This window comes from Taudactylus pleione, unplaced genomic scaffold (genome assembly GCF_031769625.1).
Source record: "Taudactylus pleione unplaced genomic scaffold, aTauple2 ptg000495l, whole genome shotgun sequence".
NCBI classification, from domain to species: domain Eukaryota; kingdom Metazoa; phylum Chordata; class Amphibia; order Anura; family Myobatrachidae; genus Taudactylus; species Taudactylus pleione.
In genome coordinates this window covers 711,736-728,541 of record NW_028284897.1, presented here as the reverse complement: position 1 = coordinate 728,541, position 16,806 = coordinate 711,736, and the positions used below count along the sequence as shown (strand labels likewise).

Below are 16,806 nucleotides of genomic sequence, written 5' to 3'. Positions count from 1 at the left end.
GCCAATGGGCCTGATTCAGAGCCGTTCGTAAGCGGCCGCTCGTTCGCACTGAGCGATGTTCGCACAACTGCGCATGCATACGGATTGTAATACGCATGCGCGAACCAGTCAGTGTGGCCGAAAATCGTTTGTTCGCTTTATAGCGAATGCCTGCTACTTTGAGTGACAGGAGGAGGCGTATGTGGGTGGTAACAGGGGAAGGTGCTTGAAAACGGGGAGTGGAAATCAACGCAGGCGTGCTTAAAGGTCAAAACGGGCGTTTTAAGGGAGTGCATAATTAATACAGCAGCGTCATTGACCACGTCACTTGGTTATTTGATAGTCAGAACTGCTCGCAATATAGTGGTAGGAAAAACCAACCACAAGAATAGCGAGCAGTTCATACGCTGTTCAATGTACTCGATTAATCACATAAATAGCGGACATGACGTATGGTGCGAGCGGCCAGGGGGCGTATTTTTCAAAATTACAACCGCAAGTTTTGCTCGCTCGTTCAGACTTAGAGGCGTGAACAGACCGCAATGAGCGAACGGATCATTTGAATAGCCACCCCTTGTTTTGGAACGAACGACTGCAAATAGCGAGCGGCTCTGAATGAAGCCCAATGTCCTAACACCAATGTAACTTATTTCTAGTGGCGCAAAGAGCATTTGATATATGTCTTGAAGGAATAAGGACCCCAGCCAGGAGCATTGGTGTAACATTATGCAGTACAGTGCTGTGCGACAGCCCCTGAGGAGTCTAATGGAGCTGCGTCACAGGAAACTCTGACAGACACGGACCAGGGCTCTATGGTTGGGGGGAATGGGAAGATTTACCAGTCACTCAGCATAACTTGTCTGACTGTGTTACATGTGTTCTCAGAGATGTCTGTGATATTTATTCTATTTATTCCTAGAAAGTCCTTCTCTGAGGAACCAGAATCTTTATTACACATCACACGTTCTGTATTCTCACTGATTCACTGAGGATGGACAAGGACCGGAGTCACCATACTGAGAGGATCTTACAGCTAACCCTGGAGATTATTTACCTCCTAACTGGGGAGGTGAGAGGATATGGTAGTGTCACAGTGACATCACTTATATCTATAGTAATAATACAGGGACATGACTGGGGAGGTGGGGAGGTGAGGAGGATCTGGGAGTGTCACAGTGACATGACTTATATCTATAGTAATAATACAGGGACATGGCTGGGGAGGTGAGGGGGTCTGGGAGTGTCACACTGACATTACTTCTATCTATAGTAATAATACAGGGACATGACTGGGGAGGTGAGGGGATCTGGTAGTGTCACAGTGACATCACTTATATCTATAGTAATAATACAGGGACATGGCTGGGGAGGTGAGGGGGTCTGGGAGTGTCACACTGACATTACTTCTATCTATAGTAATAATACAGGGACATGACTGGGGAGGTGAGGGGATCTGGAAGTGTCACAGTGACATCACTTATATCTAGAGTAATAATACAGGGACCTGACTGGGGAGGTGAGGGAATTTGGGAGTGTCACCGTGACATCGCTTATATATATAGTAATAATACAGGGACACGAATAGGGAGGTGAGGTGATCTGGGAGTGTCAGTGATACTTTTATCTATAGTAATAATACAGAAATATGACTGTGGAGGTAACAGGGATCTGGCAGTGTCACAGTAACATCACATATATATATAGTAATAACCTACTTCCCCAATACACAGGATTATACAGCAGTGAAGAAGACATCTGGTGAATGTGAGACACCCAGCAGCCGTCCCCGTGTGTCAGGAGGACTCAGCAGGACCCAGAGCCATATCACGGTGCCTCCACCTCACTCACTGCTACATGAGAGAGACAATGACCAGAAGATCCTGGAACTCACCAACAAGAACAATCAGCTGCTGACTGGAGAGGTGACTGCTGGGAATGGGACATTATACAGTAACACCAGGGGATGTGTCTGGGTGATGACAGGAGAGGTGACTGCTGGGAAAGGGACATTATACAGTAACACCAGGGAATTTGGGTGATGACTGGAGAGGTGACTGCTGGGAAAGGGACATTATACAGTAACACCAGGGGATGTGTCTGGGTGATGACTGGAGAGTTGACTTGCTGGGAATGGGACATTATACAGTAACACCAGGGGATGTGTCTGGGTGATGACTGGAGAGGTGACTGCTGGGAATGGGACATTATACAGTAACAACAGGGGATGTGTCTGGGTGATGACTGGAGAGGTGACTGCTGGGAATGGGACATTATACAGTAACAACAGGGGATGTGTCTGTGTGATGACTGGAGAGGTGATTGCTGGGAATGGGACATTATACAGTAACACCAGGGGAAGTGTCTGGGTGATGACTGGAGAGGTGACTTCTGGGAATGGGACATTATACAGTAACACCAGGGGATGTGTCTGGGTGATGACTGTATCATTGTGTGTGTGTAAGGTTCCTATAAGGTGTCAGAATGTCACGGTCTATGTCTCCATGCAGAAGGGGGAGTATATAGAGGAACACAGGGCTCTGTACAAGGACGTGATGATGGAGAAGCATAAGCCCCTCACATCACTGGGTAAGAGGATAATGTCATTTATTTTACAGGGGAGAGCAGGTATGGGGGCCTCCTATACACACATCATCTGATAATATCATATACAATGTGCTCAGTCACTGTGTGTCTCCTACAGATGGACCCAGTAACAGAAATACACCAGAGAGATGTCCCCGTCCTCTTTATTTCCAGGATTGTACAGAGGAGAATCACAAGATTCCACCGGAGCATCAGGTAGCTGAGGTTTAGGGTCTCACCAATATACTATAGTGACTGTCACTATATAATTTGTAGAGCAGCTGTGTCTGTTTTATACACCGATATTATACTGTATAATCTGAAATAATGACATCAGACCTTATTACATTTTTTATATTCTTATTTAATTAGGGTGAAGATCTGATTAATATTAAGATAAGTAATCTAGATGGAGAAGAAGGGACATATGTGACTGATATGAAGGTAGAATATATAGAGGGAGAAGAAGAGACGTATGTGACTGATATTATGGCAGAAGATATAGAGGGAGAAGAAGAGACGTATGTGACTGATATTATGGCAGAAGATATAGAGGGAGAAGAAGAGACATATGTGACTGATATTGAGGCAGAAAATATAGAGGGGGAAGAAGAAATGTATATTATGGATGATCAGCAGTTTACGGAGGAGGAAATACCTACAGATATCAGCACAGGTGAGTAATAAACACATTACAGAAAATAGTCACATACTGTATTCTCCTTTCTCAGTCACTGCTACATTCTCCTCTGTCAGTACAAACTAATGAGAGGAATGTATCTGCCCAGTGTGGAGTCAGGAGCCATCAGTCCCTATTATACTTCTGCTCTCCCCTCACATCATGTCACTGTGTGTTACCAGCCCAGAGATCTGACCAGTCTCCTCCCCACACTCTCTGGTGTATCTCATACATCAAGAACCATCAGCCCCTTTTATACTCCTGCTCTCCCCCTCACATCATGTCACTGTGTGTTACCAGCCTAGAGATCTGACCAGTCTCCTCCTCACACTCTCTGGTGTATCTCATACATCAGGAGCCATCAGCCCCTATTATACTCCTGCTCTCCCCCTTACATCATGTCACTGTGTGTTACCAGCCCAGAGATGTGACCAGTCTCCTCCCCACACTCTCTGGTGTACCTCATATATCAGGAGCCATCAGCCCCTATTATACTCCTGCTCTCCCCCTCACATCATGTCACTGTGTGTTACCAGCCCAGAGATGTGACCAGTCTCCTTCCCACACTCTCTGGTGTATCTCATACATCAGGAGCCATCAGTCCCTATTATACTCCTGCTCTCCCCCTCACATCATATCACTGTTTGTTACCAGCCCATATGTGCTCTATATTAGACAATGCAAATGTCACACAAACTCGACCTTCTCGCCCTCACATAGCTATAACCACACTCCCGTCATTGCACAATCGCTTCCTCCAGTCTCTGCACTTGGATGATCTGTACTTTTGCACTTTATCTGCTGACAAGTCTCTGTATCCTGCTCTGTCCTTCTCCCTACTTCCTCTTTCTGCTATTGTCCATCTGTGCCCTGAACCATTCCCCTACCCAGTCCTGCTGCCTCCCCCGCTCTGTGCTGCCATCATTCTGTGTTGCTCTGTCCTATCGCTCTCCTTCCCTCTCAGCGTTTATGTAATGACTCATTACCCTAATTCAGTAACATGACTCTGGTGGGACTACTCTCCTTGAGGATGACCAGAGGACCATATAGAAGCTGCTATTGCTACATATATATCCACCTGGAGAACTTTTTGTAGTGTGGACGTAGTTGTTGGTAATTATCCCACAAATTTCCGATGTGTACTGTATGTGTGAGGGCGGTCTAGATGGGTATTGTGGTTCACCAATTTGACTGGCTAATGAGGTTTCCTGCTCTGTGATGATGGCTAGGGAACGTTACCCAGCAAAGTCTGCATTTGGGGGGAGATGTACATTGGTGATGTGCCATCTGCCTGTCCCTGGGGCTGGATCTATGAATTCCAAACCAATATGGAATGTTTGGAGTTTGTATGTGTTTCCTCCAACCTTTTAAAATCATAGTCATAGATTGATTGGCTTCTGATACAAATTAACATTAGTGTGTGTATATGTGTACATATGGTAGGGAATATAGTTTGTAAGCTCCACTAGGCCATGGCCTCATGTGAATGACTAAATATTCTCTGTAAGTGCTGCTCAGTATATCTGCGCTATATAAAAAGCTTCTCAGTATGTCTGCGCTGTATAAAGAGCTGTGAGTAACAATAATACAGTTTTATTGTATTTCCAGCAAATGGACGCACAAGCAGGAATGACTTGGAGGGACATCTCATCTTGTCTACAGATATTAAAACAGAAGATAACTTCACACAGGAATCTCCAGGAGATAATCCCATTACACTAAATATACATCCAGAACCTCAGAGTGCAGACATATCATCTGATCCCTCTAATTGCGAGGACTTTTATCCCGATACCTCAGTGTTTGTTACATATAGTGCAGCTCATACACCTGATAAAATATTTCCATGTCCTGAGTGCGGGAAATGTTTTACATGTAAAACATTTCTTTTTGCACATCAGAGAGGTCACACAGGTGAACAACCATTTACATGTTCTGAGTGTGGACATTTTTTTACAAGAAAATCGAATCTTATCACACATCAGAGAAGTCACACAGGTGAGAAACCATTTCCATGTTCTGAGTGTGGGAAATGTTTTACACTTAAGTCAGACCTTTTTAGACATCAGAGAAGTCACACAGGTGAAAAACCATTTCCATGTTCTGAGTGTGGGAAATGTTTTACACGGAAAACAGGTCTTGTTATACATCAAAGACTACACACAGGTGAGAGGCCATTTTCATGCTCTGAGTGTGGGAAATGTTTTTCACATAAATCAGCTCTTGTTAGACATCAGCAGTCACACAAGAGAAAAGCTTTTCTATGAGCTGATACAAAACAAGGTTGTAGCAACACTCCAGTCACACAGTATTGTAACATTTTAAGTTATCTGTAGATAATTGGGATGTGTCATTAATATAAAAAGAGAAGGGATGTACAGCACTGGGGAAACCTAAACTTCAATAAATAATTTAAATAGGGCTTGATATAGATGCAATAAAAATGTATAGTACTTAGTATGAACCCTCCCAAGGTCGGTGACATATTTCGCCATCTATGCCGTCAGGAGGTGATCTGGATATTCTAACTGAATTTGCTCCACCCGGATGGTTTAAACTAATCAAATTCATCACTGTCACCTGATACCTCTGTGGTCTTTTATACTAGATAGACAAGAACCCTTCACTTGGTCCTATCGACCACCTAGATATTTGTTATACTCCTCTGTATGACTTCACATATGTAATTTTCTACCTTTTTATTTATCTATGTGTGTGTGTAAGTGTATGGATATGTGTATATTTTATATATATATATATATATATATGTCTGTCCTTATTAGTGTATTTAGGTGTGTGGGTGTGATCATATCATGTGACTCACTAGTGAACAATATTGCACGATTTTACTATTATCAACATTACTATACAATATGGGAAATATAATGTTGTGTGTATAACGTGACCTAGATCCCAGTGTCATGCATATCTTCACCGTGGTAACTCTTGCTCATTGTTATTGCTGTAACCAGTCATGTGATTGTAGTTAACCATATGACCGGGTGGAACAAATCATCGAAGCCTCTTACTGGGTTTTTTCCACAAAGATCTCCATGAGTGGTGCATTCCAGTCATGTGTTATATCACATGACCGGGTGAATGTGATTACCCAGACTCCTTATCTAGTTCATTCTGGCACTCTGCAGTGATTGACTTGATTGGTCCATTCCGATTATGTGCGGTTATATACATCACATGACAGGGACTCGGGACCGGCTGCTGTGCTGCATTAATTGGTAAATTTACCTTTTTGTTCTTACGTTTTATATTGTTTTTACAAACTCATTTGCTGATTATACATTAGGTAATGATTGCCTTCTATGTAATATATTTATTATTCTTACATATGGCATGACTAAGTGTGATTCCCAACTTGATGTTTGTTTGATCTGCTCCTTGGGTATATAAGGCAGCCATATTATACTGTATTATACACGCTTCTGAAGAGGTTGTGGGTCTAATTCCATGATGAAACGCGTTAGTCACTTTATCCACTGGTCACGTTTGGGCCACTTGTCCTTCCTTATCCGGACCAGGAGTGACAGCAGGAATGTTGGGACATCCAGCGATTACATCGGCCAGCCATCACCCACTGCGAGCTTTCCTGCTAAAGACTGGACGGACTTCTGTCACAGCAACCTGGTAATATAACTATCTGCCACCTGGCCATTACCCGGATGCACCAAACTTCTTTCCATCACCTATTAGCTTGTGACGTTACCATTAATATCTGATTCTCTATTTACTATTATTGGTGCCCACTTATTTGTACTCCTGAATACCAGTGACCTATGTTTTATATGATCTATATGTGTTATGTCTGTAATTTTATCATTTATATGTTCATATTAAATACTATACATTTATGCATCTTTATCAGGCCGTATGTTATTATTTATTGTTACGTAGATTTCCCTAGCACTGTATAACTCTCTTCTTTGTATAATGTGTTATATATTATTGGAGGATGACCCCCATCTGTGTATAGCTGCTATATAACTCCTCAGACATCACCTATCAGATCTAATCTTTCCTAATCCTCCATTTGTCATTAATATAAGACTGGGATAGATCACTCGGGTGACACTTATAGTATTGTCTGTATTTTATTCGATATCGGCACCACTCTCTGCAGTAATAACAGACCACGTCGTTGTTATATAGGGGATACATATTATGTATATCAGTCATACACAGAGAAGATAAATACATTATTATACTATTAGATATCAGCACCACTCTCTGCAGTAATAACAGACCACGTCGTTGTTATATAGGGGATACATTTTATGTATATCAGTCATACACGGAGAAGATAAAATACATTATTATACTATTAGATATCGGCACCACTCTCTGCAGTAATAACAGACCACGTCATTGTTATATAGGGGATACATTTTATGTATATCAGTCATACACAGAGAAGATAAATACATTATTATACTATTAGATATCAGCACCACTCTCTGCAGTAATAACAGACCACGTCATTGTTATATAGGGGATACATTTTATGTATATCAGTCATACACAGAGAAGATAAATACATTATTATACTATTAGATATCGGCACCACTCTGCAGTAATAACAGACCACGTCATTGTTATATAGGGGATACATTTTATGTATATCAGTCATACACAGAGAACATAAATACATTATTATACTATTAGATATCAGCACCTCTCTCTGCAGTAATAACAGACCACGTCGTTGTTATATAGGGGATACATGTTATGTATATCAGTCATACACAGAGAAGATAAATACATTATTATACTATTAGATATCAGCACCACTCTCTGCAGTAATAACAGACCACGTCGTTGTTATATAGAGGATACATTTTATGTATATCAGTCATACACGGAGAAGATAAAATACATTATTATACTATTAGATATCAGCACCACTCTCTGCAGTAATAACAGACCACGTCATTGTTATATAGGGGATACATTTTATGTATATCAGTCATACACAGAGAAGATAAATACATTATTATACTATTAGATATCAGCACCACTCTCTGCAGTAATAACAGACCACGTCGTTGTTATATAGAGGATACATTTAATGTATATCAGTCATACACAGAGAAGATAAAATACATTATTAGACTATTAGATATCAGCACCACTCTCTGCAGTAATAACAGACCACGTCATTGTTATATAGGGGATACATTTTATGTATATCAGTCATACACGGAGAAGATAAAATGCATTATTATTCTATTAGATATCGGCACCACTCTCCACAGTCATAACAGACCACGTCGTTGTTATATAGAGGCAACATTTTATGTATATCAGTCACACACAGAGAAGATAAATACAATATTAGTCTATTAGATATCGGCACCACTCTCTGCAGTAATAACAGACCACGTCGTTGTTATATAGTGGATACATTTTATGTATATAAGTCATACACGAAGAAGATAAAATACATTATTATACTATTAGATATCAGCACCACTCTCTGCAGTCATAACAGACCACGTCGTTGTTATATAGAGGCGACATTTTATGTATATCAGTCATACACAGAGAAGATAAATACAATATTAGTCTATTAGATATCGGCACCACTCTCTGCAGTAATAACACCACATCATTGTTATATAGGGGATACATTTTATATATATCAGTCATACACAGAGAAGATAAATACATTATTATACTATTAGATATCAGCACCACTCTCTGCAGTAATAACAGACCATGTCATTGTTATATAGGGGATACATTTTATATATATCAGTCATACACAGAGAAGATAAATACATTATTATACTATTAGATATCAGCACCACTCTCTGCAGTAATAACAGACCACGTCGTTGTTATATAGGGGATACATTTTATGTATATCAGTCATACACGGAGAAGATAACTACATTATTATACTATTAGATATCAGCACCACTCTCTGCAGTAATAACAGACCACGTCATTGTTATATAGGGGATACATTTTATGTATATCAGTCATACACAGAGAAGATAAATACATTATTATACTATTAGATATCAGCACCACTCTCCGCAGTAATAACAGACCACATCGTTGTTATATAGGGGATACATTTTATGTATCTCAGTCATACACAGAGAAGATAAATACATTATTATACTATTAGATATCAGCACCACTCTCTGCAGTAATAACAGACCACGTCATTGTTATATAGGGGATACATTTTATGTATATCAGTCATACACAGAGAAGATAAATACATTATTATACTATTATATATCAGCACCACTCTCTGCAGTAATAACAGACCACGTTATTGTTATATAGGGGATACATTTTATGTATATCAGTCATACACAGAGAAGATAAATACATTATTATACTAATAGATATCAGCACCACTCTGCAGTAATAACAGACCACGTCGTTGTTATATAGGGGATACATATTATGTATATCAGTCATACACAGAGAAGATAAATACATTATTATACTATTAGATATCAGCACCAATCTCTGCAGTAATAACAGACCACGTCATTGTTATATAGGGGATACATTTTATGTATATCAGTCATACACAGAGAAGATAAAATACATTATTATACTATTATATATCAGCACCACTCTCTGCAGTAATAACAGACCACGTCATTGTTATATAGGGATACATTTTATGTATATCAGTCATACACAGAGAAGATAAAATACATTATTATACTATTATATATCAGCACCACACTCTGCAGTAATAACAGACCACGTCGTTGTTATATAGGGGATACATATTATGTATATCAGTCATACACAGAGAAGATAAATACATTATTATACTATTAGATATCAGCACCACTCTCTGCAGTAATAACAGACCACGTCATTGTTATATAGGGGATACTTTTTATGTATATCAGTCATACACAGAGAAGATAAATACATTATTATACTATTAGATATCAGCACCACTGTCTGCAGTAATAACAGACCACGTCATTGTTATATAGGGGATACATTATATGTATATCAGTCATACACAGAGAAGATACATACATTATTATACTATTAGATATCAGCACCACTCTCTGCAGTAATAACAGACCACGTCATTGTTATATAGGGGATACATTTTATGTATATCAGTCATACACAGAGAAGATAAATACATTATTATACTATTAGATATCAGCACCACTCTCTGCAGTAATAACAGACCACGTCGTTATTATATAGGGGATACATTTTATGTATATCAGTCATACACAGAGAAGATAAAATACATTATTATACTATTAGATATCAGCACCACTCTCTGCAGTAATAACAGACCACGTCATTGTTATATAGGGGACACATTTTATGTATATCAGTCATACACAGAGAAGATAAATACATTATTATACTATTAGATATCAGCACCACTCTCCACAGTAATAACAGACCACGTCATTGTTATATAGGGGATACATTTTATGTATGTCAGTCATACACAGAGAAGATAAATACATTATTATACTATTAGATATCAGCACCACTCTCTGCAGTAATAACAGACCACGTCATTGTTATATAGGGGATACATATTATGTATATCAGTCATACACAGAGAAGATAAATACATTATTATACTATTATATATCAGCACCACTCTCTGCAGTAATAACAGACCACGTCATTGTTATATAGGGGATACATTTTATGTATATCAGTCATACACAGAGAAGATAAATACATTATTATACTATTAGATATCAGCACCACTCTCTGCAGTAATAACAGACCACGTCATTGTTATATAGAGGATACATTTTATGTATATCAGTCATACACAGAGAAGATAAATACATTATTATACTATTATATATCAGCACCACTCTCTGCAGTAATAACAGACCACATCATTGTTATATAGGGGATACATATTATGTATATCAGTCATACACAGAGAAGATAAATACATTATTATACTATTAGATATCAGCACCACTCTCTGCAGTAATAACAGACCACGTCATCGTTATATAGGGGATACATATTATGTATATCAGTCATACACGGAGAAGATAAATACATTATTATACTATTAGATATCAGCACCACTCTCTGCAGTAATAACAGACCACGTCATTGTTATATAGGGGATACATTTTATGTATATCAGTCATACACAGAGAAGATAAATACATTATTATACTAGTATATATCAGCACCACTCTCTGCAGTAATAACAGACCACGTCATTGTTATATAGAGGATACATTTTATGTATATCAGTCATACACAGAGAAGATAAATACATTATTATACTATTAGATATCAGCACCACTCTCTGCAGTAATAACAGACCACGTTGTTATATAGGGGATACATATTATGTATATCAGTCATACACAGAGAAGATAAATACATTATTATACTATTATATATCAGCACCACTCTCTGCAGTAATAACAGACCACGTCATTGTTATATAGGGGATACATTTTATGTATATCAGTCATACACAGAGAAGATAAATACATTATTATACTATTAGATATCAGCACCAATCTCTGCAGTAATAACAGACCACGTCATTGTTATATAGGGGATACATTTTATGTATATCAGTCATACACAGAGAAGATAAATACATTATTATACTATTAGATATCAGCACCACTCTCTGCAGTAATAACAGACCACGTCGTTGGTATATAGGGGATACATTTTATGTATATCAGTCATACACAGAGAAGATAAATACATTATTATACTATTAGATATCGGCACCACTCTCTGCAGTAATAACAGACCACATCATTGTTATATAGGGGATACATTTTATGTATCTCAGTCATACACAGAGAAGATAAATACATTATTATACTATTAGATATCAGCACCACTCTCTGCAGTAATAACAGACCACATCATTGTTATATAGGGGATACATTTTATATATATCAGTCATACACAGAGAAGATAAATACATTATTATACTATTAGATATCAGCACCACTCTCTGCAGTAATAACCGACCACGTCATTGTTAGATAGGGGATACATATTATGTATATCAGTCATACACAGAGAAGATAAAATACATTATTATACTATTAGATATCGGCACCACTCTCTGCAGTAATAACAGACCACATCATTGTTATATAGAGGATACATTTTATGTATCTCAGTCATACACAGAGAAGATAAATACATTATTATACTATTAGATATCAGCACCACTCTCTGCAGTAATAACAGACCACATCATTGTTATATAGGGGATACATTTTATGTATATCAGTCATACACAGAGAAGATAAATACATTATTATACTATTAGATATCAGCACCACTCTCTGCAGTAATAACAGACCACGTCATTGTTATATAGGGGATACATTTTATGTATATCAGTCATACACAGAGAAGATAAATACATTATTATACTATTAGATATCAGCACCACTCTCTGCAGTAATAACAGACCACGTCATTGTTATATAGGGGATACATTTTATGTATATCAGTCATACACAGAGAAGATAAATACATTATTATTCTATTAGATATCAGCACCACTCTCTGCAGTAATAACAGACCACGTCATTGTTATATGGGGGATACATTTTATGTATATCAGTCATACACAGAGAAGATAAATACATTATTATACTATTAGATATCAGCACCGCTCTCTGCAGTAATAACAGACCACGTCATTGTTATATAGGGGATACATTTTATGTATATCAGTCATACACAGAGAAGATAAATACATTATTATTCTATTATATATCATCACCACTCTGCAGTAATAACAGACCACGTCATTGTTATATAGGGGATACATTATATGTATATCAGTCATACACAGAGAAGATAAATACATTATTATACTATTAGATATCAGCACCACTCTCTGCAGTAATAACAGACCACGTCATTGTTATATAGGGGATACATTTTATGTATATCAGTCATACACAGAGAAGATAAATACATTATTATACTATTAGATATCAGCACCAATCTCTGCAGTAATAACAGACCACGTCATTGTTATATAGGGGATACATATTATGTATATCAGTCATACACAGAGAAGATAAATATATTATTATACTATTAGATATCAGCACCACTCTCTGCAGTAATAACAGACCACGTCGTTGTTATATAGGGGATACATTTTATGTATATCAGTCATACACAGAGAAGATAAATACATTATTATACTATTAGATATCAGCAACAATCTCTGCAGTAATAACAGACCACGTCATTGTTATATAGGGGATACATTTTATGTATATCAGTCATACACGGAGAAGATAAAATACATTATTATACTATTAGATATCAGCACCACTCTCTGCAGTAATAACAGACCACGTCGTTGTTATATAGGGGATACATTTTATGTATATCAGTCATACACAGAGAAGATAAATACATTATTATACTATTAGATATCAGCACCAATCTCTGCAGTAATAACAGACCACGTCATTGTTATATAGGGGATACATTTTATGTATATCAGTCATACACAGAGAAGATAAACACATTATTAAACTATTAGATATCAGCACCACTCTCTGCAGTAATAACAGACCAATGTCATAGTTATATAGAGGATACATTTTATGTATATCAGTCATACACGGAGAAGATAAAATACATTATTATACTATTAGATATCAGCACCACTCTCTGCAGTAATAACAGACCACGTCGTTGTTATATAGGGGATACATATTATGTATATCAGTCATACACGGAGAAGATAAATACATTATTATACTATTAGATATCAGCACCACTCTCTGCAGTAGTAACATACCACGTCATTGTTATATAGGGGATACATATTATGTATATCAGTCATACACAGAGAAGATAAATACATTATTATACTATTAGATATCAGCACCACTCTCTGCAGTAATAACAGACCACGTCATTGTTATATAGGGGATACATATTATGTATATCAGTCATACACAGAGAAGATAAAATACAATATCATTCTTAAAACCAGATTTTATTATGGAAACTTATGGGTAGAACCCAGCTGTTTGCTGCTTTGGAATGGTGGATTTATGGTGATACACAAACCACAAAGTTTTTCTTGGTAGTAGTTAAAAATAAAAAACTAGATTTTTTTCACACTTTGTTGCGATTCAATGAAAACTGTTTTTACCTATTTGGGAAGATTATTTTAGTCTTTTTAGGCGAAATAAGGAAACTAATGGTATTGTTTTGAAAAAACAAGATATTGTGTGGGCACTGCATAAATAATACAAAACAGAGACAATTATTGATCTGGCTGCTTCTCTGAACAACACATCAATATCTATCCCACAGACCTTCATAGACTATGTGAGATAATCTATATAGTGCTGCCAAAGTGGTCACTGGTGAGGGTACATAGACTACGTGATGTACAGTCAGGTGCATAAATATTGGGGCATTGACAGAATTCTCATATTTTGGCCTCTATTCACCACCACAATGGCTTTGAAATGAAACAAACAAGATGTGCTTTAACTGCAGACTTTCGGATTTAATTTGAGGGTAATTACATCCAAATCAGGTGAACGGTGTAGGAATTACAACGGTTTCTATATGTGCCTCCCACTTTTTAAGGGGCCAAAAGTAATGGGACAAACTAAACAATCCTAAATTAAACTTTCACTTTTTAATACTTTGTTGCAAATCCTTTGCAGGCAATTACAGCCTGAAGTCTGGAATGCATAGACATCACAAGACGCTGGGTTTCATCCCTGGTGATGCTCTGCCAGGCCTCTACTGCAAATGTCTTCCGTTCCTGCTTGTTCTTGGGGCATTTTCCCTTCAGTTTTGGTCTTCATCAAGTGAAATGCATGCTCAATCGGATTCAGGTCAGGGGATTGACTTGGCCATTGCATAACATTCCACTTTTTAGACTTGAAAAACTCTTTGGTTGCTTTTGCAGTATGCTTCGGGTCATTGTCCATCTGCACTGTGAAGCACCGTCCAATGAGTTCTGAAGCATTTGACTGAATATGAGCATATAATATTGCCCGAAACACTTCAGAATTCATTCTGCTGCTTTTGTCAGCAGTCACATCATCAATAAATACAAGGGAACCAGTACCATTGGCAGCCATACATGCCCGTGCCATGACACTACCACCACGCTTCACTGATGAGGTGGTATGTTTTGGATAATGAGCAGTTCCTTTCCTTCTCCATACTCTTCTCTTCCCATCACTCTGGTACAAGTTGATCTTTGTCTCATCTGTCCGTAGGATGTTGTTCCAGAACTGTAATGGCTTTTTTAGATGTTGTTTGGCAAACTCTAATCTGGTCTTCCTTTTTGAGGCTCACCAATGGTTTACATCTTGTGGTGAACCCTCTATATTTACTCTTGTGAAGTCTTCTCTTGATTGTTGACTTTGACACATATACACCTACCTCCTGGAGAGTGTTCTTGATTTAAAAACCGAAATCTTATTGGCTATCCAAAACTTGTGACGGCTGATAGTCAATAAGATTCGGTTTTTAAATCCGAACGGAACCGAGTAGAACCGAACCCGCTCATCCCTAGCTGTGAAGGGGTTTTTCTTCACCAGGGAAATAATTCTTCTGTCATCCACCACAGTTGTTTTCCATGGTCTTCCGGGTCTTTTGGTGTTACTGAGCTCTCCGATGCGTTCTTTCTTTTTAAGAATGTTCCAAACAGTTGATTTGGCCACAGTTAATGTTTTTGCTATCTCTCTGATGGGTATGTTTTGATTTTTCAGCCTAATGATGGCTTGCTTCACTGATAGTGACAGCTCTTTGGATCTCATATTGAGAGTCGACAGCAACTGATTCCAAAAGCAAATGTCACACCTAGAATCAACTCCAGACCATTTACCTGCTTAATTGATAATGAAATAATGAGGGAATAGCCCACACCTGTCCATGAAATAGCTTTTGAGTTGATAGTCCCATTACTTTTGGCCCCTTAAAAAGTGGGAGGCACATATAGAAACTGTTGTAATTCCTACACCGTTCACCTGATTTGGATGTAATTACCCTCAAATTAAATCTGAAAGTCTGCAGTTAAAGCACATCTTGTTTGCTTCATTTCAAAGCCATTGTGGTGGTGAATAGAGGCCAAAATATGAAAATTCTGTCAATGTCCCAATATTTATGCACCTGACTGTATGTACACAAACTTTTTTTGATGCACAAAATTATTAGAAATATAGTATAAAATTACCTGCAGGCTGTGTGTATAAGGTGTATATAAAACATAAATGCATTCGGTGTTTAGATTTGGGTCCCATTCCCAAGATATTTAATTATTTTATGAACTTTATAACTGTGACGTATGAAACTGACATGTATACGTATACAGATTAGTCTAGAGGTGCCTTTGTGAACCTAAATAACTGGGGGTATTTAGATTATGACCCCTTTAATTAATTAGTCTTGGAGCTATGCAGAGAATTCTTATGCCCTTATCTCCATAGGCACAATGATCTCATAGAGTTTAATGAAACTATTATGTATTCATCATTCTCTCAAACCAATTGTACTTGTACAGCACAATTATATGTACC

General features: G+C 37.7%; 2 protein-coding genes across 2 annotated transcripts in view; one reads left to right on the top strand and one right to left on the bottom strand.

Annotated features, from left to right (window-relative positions):
• Positions 1–16,806, top strand: part of LOC148502490 (uncharacterized) — a 222,115-nt gene that overhangs the window by 2,892 nt on the left and 202,417 nt on the right. Inside the window, exons 2-7 of the mRNA XM_088449763.1 lie at positions 899–1,048; positions 1,710–1,901; positions 2,487–2,565; positions 2,681–2,778; positions 2,935–3,238; positions 4,850–5,488. Of these exons, the coding sequence (XP_088305889.1) occupies positions 971–1,048; positions 1,710–1,901; positions 2,487–2,565; positions 2,681–2,778; positions 2,935–3,238; positions 4,850–5,488 (1,390 nt within the window). The 5' untranslated portion in view covers positions 899–970. The remainder of the gene's footprint in view (positions 1–898; positions 1,049–1,709; positions 1,902–2,486; positions 2,566–2,680; positions 2,779–2,934; positions 3,239–4,849; positions 5,489–16,806) is intronic.
• Positions 1–16,806, bottom strand: part of LOC148502492 (uncharacterized) — a 244,045-nt gene that overhangs the window by 53,907 nt on the left and 173,332 nt on the right. The gene's annotated exons all lie outside the window — the stretch shown is intronic.